The 19,655-nt window shown below is 33.4% G+C and overlaps 1 protein-coding gene across 2 annotated transcripts in view; it reads right to left on the bottom strand.

Moving 5' to 3' along the window:
* Positions 1-243: 243 nt before the first annotated feature.
* LOC110098188 (RNA pseudouridine synthase 5) overlaps positions 244-19,655 on the bottom strand; it is a gene marked incomplete at its 3' end in the record, with an annotated part of 41,440 nt that continues 22,028 nt past the window's right edge. For both annotated transcript variants that reach the window (XM_020824923.2, XM_020824924.2), the window contains 5 exon segments: positions 244-322; positions 1,985-2,054; positions 8,129-8,196; positions 8,472-8,547; positions 14,411-14,495. In XM_020824923.2, coding sequence (XP_020680582.1) covers positions 244-322; positions 1,985-2,054; positions 8,129-8,196; positions 8,472-8,547; positions 14,411-14,495 — 378 coding nt within the window.

Below are 19,655 nucleotides of genomic sequence, written 5' to 3'. Positions count from 1 at the left end.
TATTTATTATCATTTCTTATTCCCAAACATATATATTATTCTGTGCTCCTAAAAAACAGGAAATAAGTAAAGCATACAAACGTATTTTTGTTATGGATGAAAAAAATGGAAAATAAAAAGAAAATTTAAAATCCAAACATGGCCTAAATCACTGAAGAATAATCATCTCCTCAAAGATTTAAGCCAACTGCTGTATATACAACTAGCTAAATAATTATCAAAATAAATAATGGATGGTCATACCCGTCTTCAGCAAAACTGTCCTCTATAGTTTCAGTTTCAAGTAAGTTTGGTTGCCCACCACCCTGATAAAGAGGATCTCCTGTTCCAATAGAAAAACTATGATTATTCAACATTGAAAACTGACATTTTTAATCAAATTTTGAGCATTTATAGTGGAATAAATTGGGTAAAAAATAAGAATATTATTGAAGAATGTCAGTACAACAACAACATCAAGCCTTTATCCCACTACGTGGGGTCGGCTACATGAATCCTTTTTCTCCATTGTGTCCTATTAAAAGTCAAATTCTCGTTTAAATCTAATAAAGAAAGGTCATTCCTAATATTTTCTAACCAAGTCTTTTTAGGTCTACCCCTACCTTTCTTAACACAAGTCAAATCTAATACCTCTACTCTCCTAACTGGGTCGTCGGAAGGCCGCCTTTTTATGTGACAAAAAAAGGATTTCAGTGAAGAGATTAAATATATTAACATTACAATGCTAGCATACATTCCATGGAGATCAAAGAAAACGCAATTCAGCGAAGAAAAAAATGTACTGCATCAATCTTTTGTGTGTTTTGCTTTAAATCAAAATCTGTCATTACGGATTATGAGACTTCAAACCAACATATGTTGATAACAAAAGGCAATCTCCTCAAGTACATTGTTACTTGATTACATTTTGATTTTTCCAAATCGATATTTTTTCTTCTTCATTTTGAATTTCCAATAAGCTCCAACCACTTCCTTATCTCCGTTTAATAAATCAGCCATTTCTCATGTAATCAATTGGTAAATTCTTCAAATTTCACAATTTCAGAGAAGACGAAAAAAAACCAAAATAGAAAAATTTGAATTATTTGAACATGTAAGAAATTATAACTATAAAATTAAGGAATCAATAATACTTATAAGGGCATATACTTTGTTCTATAATGATTTATATTGCTTATACTTCTAATCTTGTGCATTTACAATTTTGCTTATAAATATCTCTGAATTTTTAAATGAATTGGACAAATATTTAGTATTATTGTATGTTATCATTATTGATTTATCTTATAAAACTTTGTCCATTTACTCTGCAAAATATATCAGACTTTCAAGTTAGACATTTTTAATAAGGCCCTTGAGATTTTTTCTCTTCTTGAAGTTGGTTCAATTGATACCTGATAGCCTTGACTGGTATTTTGTTTTTGGTTATCTCATTTAGCAACGGCATGCAATTGATTCATGTTGCATTATTTCATTGACAGATAATAAAATTTGTTTTGCTTTAAAAAAATGTCCATTCATTCTTGATCAATGTTTCATGTTACTTATATTTCATGCATTCCTTTCTAATCCTTCAATGTTAATTGTATGTACCCGTCAAACATATAACATATAATTTTAGATTTAAATTTTGACCCTCAATGCTATTTTACTCCCAAATAGATAGCTTTCTTGGGTAAGCTTTACTAGAGAAAATTTACAACTAAAAAAAAAGTATTATTCAAATCTTACAAAACTACTTAAACAAAACAAAAATATCAACTGCAATTGCCAAAAATAAATAGAAATATCTGCAGTAAATTGATTTGCTCATTTCAAAGTCAATACTTCTTAGTAACAATATTTGTAGCAAAAACGCTCAATGTGAATTCCTTATTTGAAAGAACTAAAATGGACCTTTCATGGATAAGTTTCTAATGACGTGTTCATTAAAAAACTGGTTCAATCACATAAAGTTAGAAAAAATAGAATACTTTTAACTTGCCTACAAGTGGATGTCCTATGAATGCAAGATGAATACGAATTTGATGTGGGCGCCCAGAATGAATCTCAACCTGTTAAATGTCCACAATAGAGGGTTGGAAAATAATAAAATGAAAGTTATAATGCCAATCAGTTCGTCGGGAAAATAGAATGAAGTATGGCATCAAAATAGAAAAATATTAGTTACCTTTGATCAAGAAAATCATACACCACTTAAATAGAAAAGAAAAGCTCAGAATTAACAGGAAAAAATGAAATGAACTATTATGTAGTTCATCACATATCATAGTAAATAAAACACAACGTAACTTACAAATCAGTGATTATAAAGAGCAAAATCATAAGTAGAAACAAGCACAATGGATGAGCATTACAAAATGGCAAGTCAAATGTAACAATCAATAAGCTCCTTCGCACATGTCAAACAAAAGAAAGGTTGACTATATTCTGCATATACATTCTATATTTGAGCAACAACCTATCAAATCAGTCTTGGGGAAGAAAAAGCATTTCAAATTTAAAAATAAGGACAATGTGGCATTTCACCTCAGATTACTCATGGCTTTAAGCCTAAAAGAGTGAATCACATATGAAAGAAAAAAGATAAAGTATTAAGCATCCATAAGAACCCTAATAAGATTTTTAACTATATATGATAAGCCAAAAACAGAAACTGCGGGCATATTTAAAATAACAAGATTGCTTGTGCTTGGGTTACATTACACAAGTAAATAACCCATGAAATGCGAGGAAGTATATATATATATATATATATATATATATATATATATATATAGAGAGAGAGAGAGAGAGAGAGAGAGAGAGAGATTAAGCATTATATAATAATTTAAAAAATATTTAACAGTTTTAATATTCTAGATATTAGGTGCCATGTTGCATGGGGTTAATTTAAAAGGACAATATATTAACTCTTTTCTCTTCTTAATGAAGGCATAAAAGAACTTACAATACAATAAAAGAACTTCATTTTCAAATATTATATTATAAAGGTAGTAGACATTCTTCTATTTTCCCATTAAATATTTAATAATTAAAATTAATTTTAATCTTTTAATACTTAGCGAAGAGCTAATTATTTTCAAATTATGTCTTCACATTAATTAAAGAAAGAATGTTATTATTAGGAAAGATACGATATGTGATATAGAGATCAAATAGGATATTGATTAGATTAGACTAGATAGATGTGACTCGAAACATTTTTTTAGAAAACACACATTCACATTCAAAATAAAACTCTCATTCTTTTCAAGTCTGGGAAGGAACTTTCCAGACAACTTAATAATATTCGAACTTTCCAGACAACTTAATAATATTCCCGCGTTGCCTTCCATATGTAAGCTGTATTAAGAACAGTGAAAAAAAAAAAAATAGAAAATGTTAATATGGCAAACAGAAAAGGCATTGAATTTTATGGCTGTGGGCTCGGTTGAGAATTCTATGGCTGTGGGCTGCTTCATTCTTTCTGGTGGACTCTGAGGTCTTCTTTACAATCTCTACTTCCATGTATTGGCGACGTTGTGGAAAAACGAGCTAATAAACAACTTTAAGGTGTCATTAAAAGATCACTACCTACAAGAATAAGAAATAACTACTTTTCTTTACTGGAAAATGGAATATTTCCACTCCCTGTTTGCTAAATCCAATGCTCTCTAATCAGCCTTTTTTTAAGCATCGAGTTTCTATGTCTATGTAAGGAAAAGAATTTTTATTTTTGAAGTTACTGGAAGGCATTAGAATTTAATATGGTGCTATAGATCACTCCAAGTCTTATTCATCTGTAACAAAACAAACCATTAATTATCTTCTATCCTTTCTTCCTTTGCTTTTTCTCTAGGGGTTTTGCTTTCCATTCCCCTTAATGCTTTCTTCTCTATCTTGTGAAGGTTTTTTTTTTTTCCTCTTGAATATTAGAACATGAGAAAAAAAAAAAGCAGGGGGGGGGGGGTATTTAATAATGCTTATATTCAAGTCATTAAAGATATATATGCAGGAGCTGTTGCTTGTGTTCAAACACAATGTGAGTGAACACAAGGTGATTTGACCAAGTATTTTCCTATTTCAGTTGGATTACATCAAGGATCAACCTTAAGCCCATATCTTTTTGTTTTAGTCATGGATGTTCTCACTAGACATTTGCAAGAGGTTGTACCTTGGTGTATGCTTTTTGCTGATGATATCCTTCTTGTTGATAAGACTAGAGAGGGAGTTGAAGGTAAACTCAAATTATGGAGGTCAACCTTAGAGTCTAAAGGTTTTCGTTTGAGTAGATCTAAAACTGAATACATGGAGTATAATTTTAATAGTAATATATCTAGTGGTGGGTTTGTGACTTTGAACGATCAAGTCGTTAATAAGTATACTCGTATTAGATATCTTGAGTCTATTGTGCAGAGTGATGGTGAAATAGATGGGGATTTTATTAGTAGAATTCAAGTTGGATGGTTGAAGTGGAGGAATGCTTCGGGTTTGTTGTGTGATAGAAAAGTACCACTTAAACTTAAGGGAAAATTTTATAAGATGGTGGTGAGACCTGCAATGCTTTATGGTGCAGAATGTTGGCCATTAAAAGAGAAGCATAATATTAAGTTAAGTGTTGCAAAGATAAGGATGCTCAAGTAGATGAGTGGCTTTACTCTTAAAAACAATACAAAATGAGCATATACGTGAAAAGGTTGGAGCAGCTCCAGTGGAAGATAAGATTAGATAGAGTAGCCTTAGATGGTTTGGTTAGAAAAAACGGCGGCCTTCCGATGACTCAATTAGGAAAGTAGATGTATTAGATTTGACTTATTTAAGAAAGGTAGAGGTAGACCTAAAAAGACTTGGTTAGAAAATATTTGAAATGACTTTTATTTATTAGATTTAGATAAGAATTTGACTCTTAACAAAATACAATGGAGAAAAGGGATCATGTAACTGACCTCACATGGTAGGATAAAGACTTGTTGTTGTATGAACATTAGAACATGAAATGTATGTAAATTTAGGTACATTAGTTACAAGAAATAAAGTTAAAAAGGGATAGATGTTAGAAAGTTAGATAATATCTATCTTTAAATTTCCAAACTGGTTGATGCTTCTCCGAGCATTCTAAATCAATTGGAGTTTCTAAATCAAGGAATAGATTAATCTTAATGCAGGCGGGTTTGGGAGGTATGATTTCTGGTAAGATTCTCAATTTTGTTACTGTTTTTCCTCCTTGATTGGTAGATTCTTGATCAATATACATTTTTGTCTAGGCCATCCTTATCAAGACCTTTCTTTGACTATTATTTCTGGCCCTTACGATCAAGATAAATCATTTTTATGGATAGAACTACTTGATACAGATAAATCATTCTTTTTTTTTAAGGATGAAAGACATCTGAATTGCACGAAATTGTAATAACCTAAATTTCAGGTATGTTTACAAAATTTGTTTTTATTAATTAAATTCTAATTATGTTTAGCAATTAATTATTGGTAACAAATAAATTCTTGTTCTATTAATTAATAGGTTATTGTTAAAGAATTAAGTAATTAAAAGTTACTGTTAATATTAATAAACTATGGTTAATGTTTATACTACTATTAATCTAAAAATAAGTTATGTTAATTAGGCCTCTAATAAGATTCCCGTACTCCACTAGAACTAATATTATATTAATTAATATATGCTTACACTCAGCCACTCCCAAACAATGCATGCAACGGTTCAGATGAATGGGAAAGGATAAGCATTAGCAAATATTAGAGAAATACCGTAATCTACTATTCCATACGGTCCTTCAAGCAGCGGTTAGGGGGAGAATTTTTGTTGCGTGTGAAACGAAGGTGGGCAGGAGCACTAGAGCGGAAACAGTACAGATTTTCCTATATGAAGAATTGGCATATTACTCTGCTCTGAAGAAGATATGGGCATAGTGCAATGGGGGGATTCGGTAAGGTTGATTTTTGTAGCAGAGTTGGCTAGGAATTTTGGTTCAGACAAGGAATTCCTGTACAGAAACAACAGTTAGAGCCGAAATTTCCGTGAGAGCAGAAATTACAAAAGTGCAGGAAACCTAGAGGAAAATGCCTAGGAGAATTTCGGCACAGTTTCTGTAGCAGGAATAGGTCGAAGAATTCGGCATTTCCACTGTGCATTGGAGAGGTTTGGCATGCACAGAAATTTTCAATGAACAATAGTGCTTGGAAGGATTTGGAACAAGAATCAAAAGGAAGAGTAGCGATATAATAGAAGACAAAAGAAAGAAGGAAATTGAGGGAAGACGAAAGAGGTAAGCAAATTGTTAGTATGATGATGTTGTAGTTGTCTTTTAGATTTTTGTAAAGTTGATAATAGTTTCTAAAGCAAGCATATCAATTATATTTTTTAGGATTCATTGATTATATGCAGAAGGGAGGTTTTGAAGTTACTTATAATCGTAGAAGAAGGTGTAGTAGGGAATTGGAGTGGACGTCTCGACAAGAAAGTAAGTAATGCAATTAATTTAAAGTCTAAAGAAAACTTTTGTAAAATTGATATTACATGAATTTAAAGAAAATAAGCACTACTAGTTAGTTTCCTTTTTTTAAAGGATATTCATAGTCTAAGTTTTCAAGTATGATTAACCTCTTACATAAATTAATTATGTGAGTTTAAATCAAGGTTTATTATGTTCATTTAAACATTTTCTTTATTGATATTGTTTTGGAAAGAGATCATTTTCTTTACTTATTATGTGCATATTCAAGTTATACAATGAATGGATAAGAAAGCTTGCAACAAGTCTAGTATGGATAATAAATATGAAAGGTGTATTGAATATCAATTTAAAAGTAAAGTTTGGCTAAATATTTAAATATAACTTACCAATGCAAGTGGGGCAAAAGGGTCCCCATATATTAAACTGTTTGGTAAGTGGGGCTAAAGGGACTTCTATGTAATTTAATGACGATAATGTCAGGTTTACCTGGGCTCCATTGAATATGTTTATGAATGAGTAGCCAAATCTTTTAATGAGTAAAATTGATATTCAGTATAGATGTAAAAAGAATTTCTAGGTAATGTCAAATGAGAATTTATGAAGTTTGCTCAAGTAGTCTAACTTTATTTATATTTTCAATATTCTGAATTTTATAATCATGCAATTTAAATGTTACTTCAAGTTGCATCACTTATGGAGTCTCACAGCTCACCAGTAGTTTATTATTGGTTGTTGTTACAGGAAAGGGAAAGGAAAAGATGGAAGAAGACTAATCTACAAGTATTTACATTTTATGTTAATGTTTATTCTACATTTGAAGTCTACTTTTGAGGTTAGCAAGCAGTTTACATGTTGTACTTCTTTAAGATTTGTTTGGGCTTCCTTAGTGGTTCTGTAAATGTGTTTATTGAAGTTTTAATTTGGAAGATGCTTCCGTTGATATATAAATGGACTTATGGTTGAATGTTTTATATGAACTTCTAAAAAGAAAAGTTGTATTAAATGTTTTTGAAATGATAAATGATTATGTGATGCATGTTACACTCAATTATACTATTTAGGGGTACTGTGGGGTATTACATAAATCACCATCTAACCTATATTAAATTATCAACTTCTTTCATTGATTGATCTTTCTTCGTGTTTTACTTGATCTAACAATTGAGAGAATGATATCTTCACCAGACTGGACAGGTTTCGTCTCCCCCCTTCCTGTGACACTTTTTCTTAAACAATGGTCAAGCTGGCATGAATAAAACACGCCCGTTGATAATTACCTGATTATTTTATTTTCTGGCATAACTCCTGTCATCAATCTGAGATAGCTCAGTTTTGAAAATTATTATTTCAAAATTGATGGCTTTCACCATATGATATATTCATAGAGGAATGTGTTTCAGATTTTCTGGTCTTAAACAACATTGGTCTTTCACATCAGCATTTTCTAAAATCATATTATTTAAAAAGTTAATATGTCACAAGGAAAAGGCATTCGTATAAAAATTAAGAAATGAAATTCATAATCAAGTAAACACGTTTTGACATTTTACATTAAAAGTATATATATATCTTAAGTTCTTAACTGCACTAGATACATTGTTTAAGAAGAATAATCAGTGTGACTATGAGAAATGAAGATCAATGATACCAAAATAAACTATTAGGATGTGTACCTGCACCACTGTTCTATTTTGCTGTGTATCTCTCTCAAGGACTTGGACTTTGCTCAAAGCCGGTTTCCCTAGTAAAAATTACATAAAGCATGGAAGAAATAAAGATAGGATTTCTACAAGTGTCAAAAAGTAAGTAAAAAGCAAAGGATGGAAGAAACAAAAAAATAAATGATGCATCCTTTTTTTTTTTTTTTTTGATAGAGATACTACGAGTAGTGAACTTTCTGTGAGGACTCCTAGAGCCTCCTGGCCACGTTATAATTTGCATCTGAACTTCTTCAGAAATGAGAGATAAACAACGTGGGAGAAAAAGAGAAGGTGAAGAGAAAGGGAAATAAATAACCAGATGAGGAAGCAACGTATAGCCCTTTGGCCACTCCTGGATATTGCACCACACCGATGGGTTGCTCAATCAAAATCTGCATTATGGAGTTACGAAAGATAATGAATTAAAACATACGCTATTGAATTAAATAGTACAATGTTGATTTTGATATTTTCTGCCAAAAGAAACTCCAAACCAGATTCGAACCAAAATTTTGATGTGCTTAAAAAAAAATTTTAAGGTTTCTTCCCTTCACCTAGGGTTTGTTTGGTACAATAGTAATAATCTGTGCTCACAAAATACACAAACCTTACTCACAGAAATAAGAGTTATTCTATGAATCCATCCATATGCTGATGAAATCATAGAGAAGATGCAGATGCAAAATTTTCTGCACATTTTTCATCTAAATCAAAATTACTTTTAGAACAACTAAGCGAGGAAAAATGGATGGAAGCAAAGGAAGCATAAAGTCATCAAAGAATTAGAATATGTGGCATTGCATGTAAGCTAAATTGGCTGATCATTGATAGTGGATTTATTATGATCTTAAGGCTTTATGCGGAACTTATTTCAGGTTTAGCAAGGATGAAATCAACGACCTCATAGAATTTCTTTCTAGTAATTAAAAAATATATATCTTATTAACTTGCACGGATATGGCCCTTAGGAATCCCTGCTTAGTCTAGCCCTCTTATGAATAATTTTTTGTTTATGATGACGTGACAATAATGTGGTTGGTCCCCTTGACTTGGTTTAGGTAAGTCTTTATTCCGGTGCAGCATTCGAGTAGGTCTTAATAAGAACAACCCAGAGCCAATGCAGCTAGAACAAAACTGGTAAGTCCTACCAAATTGCGGCCAAACCAAAGTTAATGTTCTCCCACACATGATACTTATGAGGCTATGATCACTGCACTTCTATTGAAGATATGGATAAATCATATACATTATTTGTTAAATATCCTTATCATTACAAGCCATATGGTGACTATGTAAACGATTATTCATCCTGTCACACAGAGCCAAACAATTGCATGGGACTTATAGATTGATTTCTTACGGTTGATCTAGATCTGTCTTTTTCTCTCAACTGCATGCAACGTATGTTAGCGTCACTCAAGAGAAATGCAACAAAACTTGCAAGAAATGATAATGTACTAAAGCCTAAGTCGCTTCCTCCACCAACCAAAGAAATAGTTTCGTCTAGTCCTAAAGTCCCACATACCCATGTTTATGATGATATACAATTCATTTGTACTGAACGTGATCTTGTACCTGAGATTTAAGCTTCGTTTGGGACGGTTTTTTTATTACTTCTTAAAGTAGCTTTCTAGTACAAAAGTTAAAATTTATGTACTAAAAAACTACTTTAAGAAGCAGTAAGAATGTCATCCCAAACGAAGCCTTAGTCTAATCTATTGCTAGAGCTTGAGCATAGTCAAATACCCAAGCCTAAGTTTGGCCATTAACCAAGCTTGAGGGCAAGATTGTTCAGCCAGATTCTGCGTCTAATGCTGAACTTGATGCACTGACAAAGATTAAGTATGAGATAGTGCCTGATCAAGAGTTAAAGATTTGCCCAAGCACACTATTGAAACCGATTTGGCCTCTTCTATCATTATGGTCCATATTACCAATACTACCATAACTAGTGTCATGGGACCATTATCTAAGTTGTTAGTCTAATAAGCTTGCATGATACATGGTAATGTCAAACTCCAAAAGCCCTAAAATTATCCATTAATTGATTAGCCATCCCTTAACACATAGGTTTTATATGATGGGTTTCAACTGCATCCATGTCGCCAAAATATAACACTTGTCCACTTCTTGGTGTACTGGAAAGGTTCACAAGCATGTTCCACAACACCACCTCCCAGGACGCAAGAACATCTTATTCTAACTCATTGAGGAAGAGTACTTCACACTTAATGGGAGTTGAAGCAATAAATAACTATCTAATTTTTCATCCAAATAAACATCTCATCATTGCCTTATTTGAATTGATTGTGCAATAAATGAGTTACAAAGTTGCTTTAATTAAAAAGGATCTTTCATGAAGACACATTAAAGAATCTTATGTAGAGAATCTTAATAAAAGATTTGTATTTAGGAAAAATTACTTATGATATTTCATGATTTCTTTCTTATTTATTACTATGTAAGACAATGAAATCATTATCTTATAAATAGAGGAAGCTTTTATATAAAAAAGACATTCATGAATATTATAAACAGTTGTAAGTAAAACTAGACTCCCCCTCTTTCTCTCTCCTCTCAATTTTGGTCTCTCTCACTTCTGAAGTAAAGTCTCTAACCAGATCCTTCTCTCTTGATTAGCTCCTTTCTTATAAAACCCGAAAAATGCCAAATTTAGACCTCGCACGCTTTTCAATGCGCCGCGACCAGATTTAAGTGAATTTTTCAAAGTCGTCGGAATTTGACGAAAATAATTTTATGAAATTCTACGCAAAATTTGGAGCAAATTGGTATATAAAACCTATATTTAATTTTGCTTAATTTGGGAGATAAAAATGTTAGAAATCTCATAATACCTAAAATACCCTTAGTAAGTATTAAAGCCGAGATAGTTCAAGTGAGGGCAAAAGAGAACTTTGGCAAAACCTAACTCCCTAAATTTATGAAGAGGCTGATCGCTCTTCATTTCATCCGCTCATTCGTTCGGCCGAAACCGTAGGGAGAAGGGGCGGACGGGCAAGGCGAAGCAAGGCGTGGGTGAGCGGCCCCGGCGGCCGGGCTTGGGGGAAATCGAAGATGGAGATTCAAGGAGATTATAGTAAGTTTCTAATCAAGTTATTCCTTATTTTTCATGACTTTTTCTTGAAAAAAAAATTTAGGGTTTGGTAAAAAACTTCTCATTTCTTTAGAAGATTTATAGGGAAGGTCTAGAAGATGATCCTAAGCATAGAAATGAAGTTTTTTTCACCAAAAATGTTGAGTTAGAAATTAGGGCTTTTTCATATTATTGAATTTTTAAGAAATTTCTTGAGATGTAATGTTTCAAATGATCATAGTAAGGTTTCTAATAACATAGATTAGGGTTTTTACACAAAATATCATTTTTGTAATTTTAATTTATTTTAAATCCGAAAATTAAGTTAATTATAATTTAGTTTATATTAATCTAATTATTAATTAGGTGAAAGGGGAATGTCGACATGCTTACAGATGGAATTAAAGAAATTATAATTTCCAAAAAAATATGATTTTTAAATAAAACCGAAAATAGAAATGAATTTAAATTATTTTAGGTTAGGGTAAAGAGATTATTGGATTAAAAATGAATTTTTAGAATATATACATGTTTTATGTGTTAAATTAGAGAGAGGGAGAGAGAGATAAAGAGAACCTATGGTAATTTGATAGGAATAGAATAATAACGTTTGAGATGATTAGCGTTAACCTATGAATATTAAATTATTTTTCTTATAGGTGTTTATTTGTTGTGATCTTGAAGGAATGAGAACAACTGTGAAAACAAAATCCCTCGAATCTGTGAGTAAACATATTTCTTTATTATGGTAATTGTATCGTTTCAATTTTTATTGAATTGTTATTGCAAATTTGTTCATTTTACTACATTTCAAATAATTCTATGTTTCATATCTTGCATATTAATTGATTCATCATATTATTGTATAAGGTATATGATAGAGCTTAGTATTATGATATATTATTATGATATGATTGATATATTGAGTGATTGCACGTGCATGTTGAAATGATGGAGCTCACTTACTTATAATAGTAGCTGGGGACGTTGTACTCGTGGACGTTAAAATGGTAAAGGTTGTGGAAAAAGTAAATGGTAAAGGAGTACATTTATGGTACTAAACGGTGGCTCCTGTGACGGTTGTAATATATATGAAATGATAAAGTTATGAATATTGATATAATGAATGTAAAATGAATATGAAAAAATATATATAAAGAATATGAATTTATGATTTATTTGTATGTTTAATGTTATGTTTATAGGAAGTAAAATTTATGATATGTTTAAATGAAAAATGGCATTTAGCATATTACTCCATCTGTCTTGAATTACTGTAGTCTAGAGGCATATTTTACTTACTAAGCTGTGGCTTACTGTTAATTATTCAAAATTTTTCAGGTATAATTATTTTAAATCATAATGAGTAGAAGGGGTGGTAATGTGTATCATAGTAGAGGCGCGCCGGAAGAAATGTATCCACATGAGTCTTAATGATTTTATGTTTATGTGTTTTCGAATTTAATGTTTTAGTGGCTCTTTCAAATATTATGATGATGAATTTAGAGATTGGATATTTTAGTCTACCGTTCGACATCCGTTCCCGCCTCACCTATGCGAGCTTTTCGAACCGGGTCGTGACATTTCTATCTCATATTCTCTCTCCCTCTTTCCAAAGACTCAGCTAAGGAAGAATCCCAATAATCTTTTTTTTTAATCTCATTACGTAAAGAGGAGTTTTCAAAAGCAAAAAATAAAAATTTTAAGCTGCCTCAAATAAAGCCATAATTAGAGGGTTCATTCATCTAAACAGAGATAAGGATTACCCACATTTTTATGAAAAGGAATGCTTGTGCCAACTGGTTAGAAAACAGGGCTTGTCTAGAGATATCTGAATCCACGATCTCTTTATAGGTTTACAAGGTGCACTAACTAACCCTACGTGATGCATCATGTACTGGAAGATTGATTATAATTTTATTTCTTAACTAAAGAAAAGCCCCAAGACAAAACACACTGATAAAGTATAGTACGTTATTAGGACAAGACAAGGATGGTACTAACAAAGGATCACGCAAGTGTTTTACCAATGTCAAAAGCAATCTGAAAACAAAAACTAAATGAAACTTAGGAAACCACGATATCAATTTGTGAATACATGCAACATTTGGTACTAGCAAAGAATTAGGCAGTTAGAAAATAAAGATGAAAATAATAAAAATTGATATTTCCGGATAAAAAGCCAACACGCTGGGGCAAAATCCATGAACCTAGAATGCACCGATGACTGAATTCCTAGAAGATCTTAATTGAAGCTAGGGGAGTAAGTGAGCTGAGTGGCTTGCGGTCCGTCTCGAACTCGACTCGATAACGAGCTCACGAGCAGAGCTTATTGAGCCGCGAGCTTGAGCTCGAGCTTAAACTCGAGCTCGTTTGTTAACCGAGCTTGAGTTCGAGCTTGATGGGCTCGACTCGTGAGCCGGCTCGAATAAGTATTAGGAATTTTTAAATAATTATTATAAATTTGAATGTTTAAAATAATTAATGCATGTAACCTAATAAATGCTAGCTCAATATGTATATATATTAAAATTATGTTTTCAAAGAATAAAAAGCTGCAGCATTAACTTTATTTTTTTGGGGGGAACTGTGGCATTAATTGATAAAGAAAAAAAAGGTCTGCATCCATTAATTAATTCCAGTTTTGAGAAACAACGCAAGCTTCTTCCACATCAACGTTGACGCAAGTCTCCCTCTTCATACCCTTCCCGACGTCGACGTCTTCTTCTTCTTCTTCTTCTTCTTCTTCTTCTTCTTCTTCTTCTTCTTCTTCTCGCTGGATTTTGCATTTTCACGGTAACATTGGATGAAAACAAGCTTCAATCAAGTAATCGAGCCGAGCTCGAGCTTGATATTTATACAACGAGTTGAGTTTGAGCTCATTAAACGAGCTCACTATAAGGTAAATGAGCTCAGCTCGATAGTGTCTCTACTCGACTCAACTTGACTCATTTACACCCCTAATTCAAGCGCAACCTTCACAAAAATTTTCGCAGTGAAGTGCAACTAAGGAACACCTACGCCAGCATACATATAAACAACAGAAGCATAAATGCAAGAAAGTTACCATGACCAGTAGATTCAGTAGGATTATCATCAAAACAAGCATATGACAAGGGATGGGATCATAAGATGAATACTTTGTTCCACCAACACTTTACCTCATCATATTCAAGAATCCCTCTGACCAATGCTCGATAAAACTTTGAAATTCTCCGAGCTTCGCCAAATCCTTGTCCAGGCATTCTGATTCAACAAGTTCAGATCAACAACTACAGATGAAAATCGCTTTTTTTATATACTGAAAAGAAAATATAAGGAAGACTTGGAAAATGAGCTATGGGTGCAACCTTAATCATCTATTTCAGTTTACATTATATTTCCTTAAAAGGCATGCAACATAGATAATGTTAACACACGCTTGACAGCATGGTCATCTTCAGTATTTGCAATGAAAAAATGGACATTCACATGTAACATGTTATAAGTTAAACAGAATTGCAAGATATTCAATATATTTAATAATAATAAAAATAATGTGATAAAACTCCGAAGCATCCATACAAAATGATAGTTTTAGAAATTTGCAAGCCTATCATTTTTCGAACATGGGTTTTAACTAGGTTTTTTGGGCATGCATAAATAAAAACTCATGATGCACTATACATAAAATCAAGGTGAAGACAAAAAGTGGAATGGGAGAGAAACATGGGTGACTTTGCCAAAAGTTAATAGAACATAAAGCACACAATAGAAGCAAATAGAGAATGATTCATAAGGTCAACGTGATTAGATTTTAAAGCATTTCACTTCTCCAAACATCTCAAATTCATAACGATCATGAACCTGTTAAATATTAAATTTCCATTCATCCCACATTTAATTGAAAATTTTTCATAACATCTATTTTCTCTTTTTATTTTCATCAACAATAATCATTAAAAATACTCAAAATTTGAAATAACTCAAATTTAGCTCGACTTAAATTAGCATAAACTAATTTCACATATATTTCAACTTAAATTAGCATAAACTAATTTCACATATATTTCAACTTTCAATAATGAATCAAAATTGATATCTAATCAATTTCAAGTTTAATCTAGATTGCTCAAATAATTTTAACCAAAAGGTAATTCCGTAATGTATATAAATGATATGATAAACTATGAACTTTATAGAATATAAAATATTTAAAGAATAATTATATATGTATACTCTAGATTTTTATACATAACCAAATAAAAAGTTTCGAGTCAATTTGATTTTGAGTCCTCTCAATTGAATTTCAATTTCGAATCAAGTATAAGTTGAATAGAAATCAAAATAATTAAAATTAAATTGATCCAAACTTACTCATATTTAACTTGACATTTTCCAACTAGTAATTACAAACTACAGAATACATAAAATAAGCTCATCTCACAATCTCATTTTATTCAACTTTAAACAAGTATGCAAACCAAAATGATCTTACTTTCAATTTTTGTTATTGCAAGAAACAGTACTTGGTTTTGATATTGACAAATCACTTCTTAACGCATGGTCAATAAAATGGGATGAAATTGGTACGTAATTTCTAACTAAGACAAAACAACCCAAATTATTATATTTGAACTCATTAATTCTAATAATTTAACAACGGATAACTTTTAGCAAGCCAATGATTCTTATTTAACAAATAGATGTCTCAATTATTCTTAACCTTATTTCTTTCAGGTTGCTTTCGAGTTTTAATCTGTACCCATCTTATTTACTGGGCAATAGGGCATTATGCTAGTATCCAAAATAAATGTATGAGAAAGGTATTTAGCAGAATTCCATAAAGATGCAGCAACCACGCACAAACACAAACACAAAAGCGACTGATAGGAAATCCTATAAAAGAATTAAATAAGGTAAATGCATGTTGTTGACCTCTATAATAAATATTCCACAATCAATCAAGTGCATTGAGAGAGGTGAATAACGGATATGTCGTTAGCACGAGCATTGGGATGCCTCAATCACTACCAAAATAGCTCGAAATTTTATTGGATCGTGAAAAAGATCACATCGATGCACTCAGGGCACAAATCTCTGCACACGCACCCAATGCCCTGCCAAAATCCCATCTAAAACCTCCTATAGCCGCCCATCCCAGTGAAAAATGAGGAATATATTATAACAAAAGTAATAAAAATTCCAAAACTAAATACCTATCACTCAGTTAGATCGGTCCTGTTATAGGAGGCGAATAGGATACGCCTCAAACTCCAACCTCCTCCCCTTTTTTGGGGTGGGGTGCAACAACAAGGGACTAGGAGGGAAAATGCAACAGAGGGGCTTTTTTGAGATTTGCATTATTTTTGTATGCTTTAAGTAGTTTATTTTCCTAGGGTTAGGGTTAGGGTTAGATATGTGTTTTCTGAAATTAGAATTTCCTAGGAGATTTGGGATCTAGCTGGTGGCTAGAGATTTAAGAGAGACGGATCTTCCTCTCCAATTGAAGATCCATTAAATCTTATTCGTTTTCTTCCATATTTCATCGATTAAAAAGGTTTTCTCCTAGTATTTCATATCATTCTTCTCAATTAATGTTTGCACTTCACTGAAATTCAATTTCGACCAAGAATTTATTCTATTTTTACAAGCATTACCTATCAAATTGGTATCAGAGCGGTATCCTGGGCTAAAATATAAGACTTACTTGATGATTTCTATTGTGTTCCCTCTCCGATTTGATATTTTTTTGCGGTTTGGAGGCTAGATTCGCATTAAAGGTTCTTTTTTTTTTTTGTATTGGAGCCTAAATCCGAGTACTTATAGTAGGAAGAAAGGTAGAAATGTTGAAAGAAGAGATCAGACAATTGAAGTCTGAAATTTTAAATCTCCAAACTCAATTTTCATATTTCAAAAGTCAAATTTAAGCCATCCACGAGAAGACTGATGGAAAATTTCCCATCCTAGAGGAGATGTTGAAGACGTTGCTCGAGGGTCAACCCAAAACAACGTCTTCGGAGGCAATGAAAGCCGCTGACAACCAAGGAAGTGGAGAAAACACTAATCCAATAATGCAAACCAAGGAAGTGGAGAAAACACTAATCCAATAATGCAAAGGGAAGACAAGAGGTGGAGATTCTGGAGGAAGAAGATATAATGCCTTCCTTAGAGCCTATTGTTAGGGTGGAGCTAGGTAGAGGGAATGGGTAGAGGCGTGAGAAGTCAGGCATGGATGAACGGGTGCTGAATTTGAGAAAAGAGGGAAGGAAATTGAAAGGGGAGGGCTAATTATGATCGAAGGGGTGCTAAATTTGAAATGAGAGAAGTTGATTATGATCGAATAGGAGATAAATTTGAAAGGAGAGGGGCTGAGTAAGATACAAGGGGTGTTGAATTTGAACGTAGATGAAAATTTGACGAAAGGTTTGGGTACGAGCATAGAAGGGATGATCGAGACACTTGGGGGGAACCACCCCCTTGGAGAATCGAAAATTATGGGGGAAGAAAGGGGAACGGTGGAGATCCAAGGGTGAGGAAACTGAATATGCCTATTTTTGAGAAAATGAAAAGGTACTTTATCGCCAATAGATTAATAAAGGAGGTGAGACTGACTACATTCATGATGTGCTTGGAGGGGAAAGCATTGGCATGATACTTGGAGGGATATGGGTGACCCATATGAACTTGGAGGGAGTTTAAGAACTGTTTGTTGGAAAGTTTTCAAACCAGTAGGAGATGGGACTTCTATGAGCAATTATTCACCCTGACGTCAGAAGGGATAGTGGTGGAGTACTATGAGTAGTTTGAGCACTTGACCAGTCGACTGAACCGACTTCCGGAGACTAAACTTGAGGGGAACTTTAGAAAATGGCTCAAACTAAAGATTCGGGTGGCAGCTAGACTAATAAGGCCTTGTGATTTGGGAGAAGCTATAGAGCTAGCCCAGTCAATGGAGGTTCAGAGGCACCTGGAGAGAGGGACTGGAGGCAGCAGCTTAAGAGGTTCGTAAAGGATGACCATCATTTTTTTGGCAGCCAAGGAGCTGACACCGGATACTCTTAGGGAGAAGGAGAAGACTGTATGAAGGGAGACTTAGGGAAAACTTTAAGAAACTCACAGAAGCGGAGTTACAGAAGAAGAGGGCGAATGGGCTCTATTTCAAATGTGAGGAGAGGTATACAGTGGGGCACAGATTTAAGGACTAATTAGGTTCTCACCATTTGTGATGACGAGGAAATTGAGAAGGTAGCCATCTTTCCACCTTGTGAATAAGGTGGGTCTTTGGGAGGGGGTATTATTAAACCGGTCCTATTACAAGAGGCAGACAAGATCGGCCTCAAACTCCCAACCCCCTTTTGGGGTGGGGTCTAGCAGCAATTAGAGAGTAAATTAAGAGGAATTATGAGGGAAAATTCAAAAGAGGGGCTGTTTAGAGATTTGCATGATTTTTTATGCTTTAAGTAAGCTATTTTCCTAGGGTTAGGGTTAGGGTTAGTATGTGTTTGCTGAAATTAGAATTTCCTAAGAGGTTTGGTGATGTAGGCAAAGGGGGGTCAACTCAAGCCCAAATTAAATCAATTTTGGCCTCTCCCGAGTCTTCAAGCTCAAAGAATTTTGAGCTGGAATTTAGCTCATTTATGAGCTGATTTTTAGTTCATTTATTGGACTAGAGATTATCTCATTATTAGCTAAGTTTTAGCTCATATTTATTTTTTATTTAATGCACTTTTATTATAGTTTTTAATGTTTTAAGTTATGGTGTCTCTTGGGTTCCAAAAGGGCTTTTGGAATCCCAAGATTGATGTTTTATTTTCCCATGTGTGGCTCCTTGAATTTCACCATGGCTTTTTGTGCATTTGCCCCCTTGGATTCCGACCGGCTGCTGGTTTTCTGCGCCTGGGCTCTTTCCCGTGGCTGTGGCTCCTTGGTTCCGTGCGGCCTCCTTGTCTCCCACGGTGGCTGCTTCGGTTCCTTGGCTTGGGCTGTTTTTCCGTGAAAAGCATTTAGGTTTCCGCGGTGGCTACTTCGGTTCCTTGGCTTGGGCTGTTTTTCCGTGAAAAGCATTTAGGTTTAATGCTTAGGTTCTTGTGATAATTTATGTTATGTGTCTTTTGGTCTTCCCCTTTCATACATATATATATATGGGGGGTATTGTAATGTTTTAAAAAAGTTGAATGAAATATTATTTTTGGAAAAGCTATAACCTGCGGGTTTGCTTCGGAAATCCTGCTGGCTCTTTCCACCCTTCTTTCTCATCCCCTCCGGAAATCCTGCGGACTCTTTCCACCCTTCTTTCTCATCCCCTCCAGAAATCCTGCGGGCTCTTTCCACCCTTCTTCTCGGCTTCTAACCTCTTTCGTCTCTACGCAAGTGCCACTCCATCTGTATCCTTCTTCTCAAAGTAAGCAAGTTTAGGGTGTCATT

Source organism: Dendrobium catenatum, unplaced genomic scaffold (assembly GCF_001605985.2).
Source record: "Dendrobium catenatum unplaced genomic scaffold, ASM160598v2 original_scaffold_165730, whole genome shotgun sequence".
NCBI lineage: Eukaryota > Viridiplantae > Streptophyta > Magnoliopsida > Asparagales > Orchidaceae > Dendrobium > Dendrobium catenatum.
The sequence above is the reverse complement of the archived record's forward strand: the minus strand, read 5'-3'. Positions and strand labels throughout refer to the sequence as shown.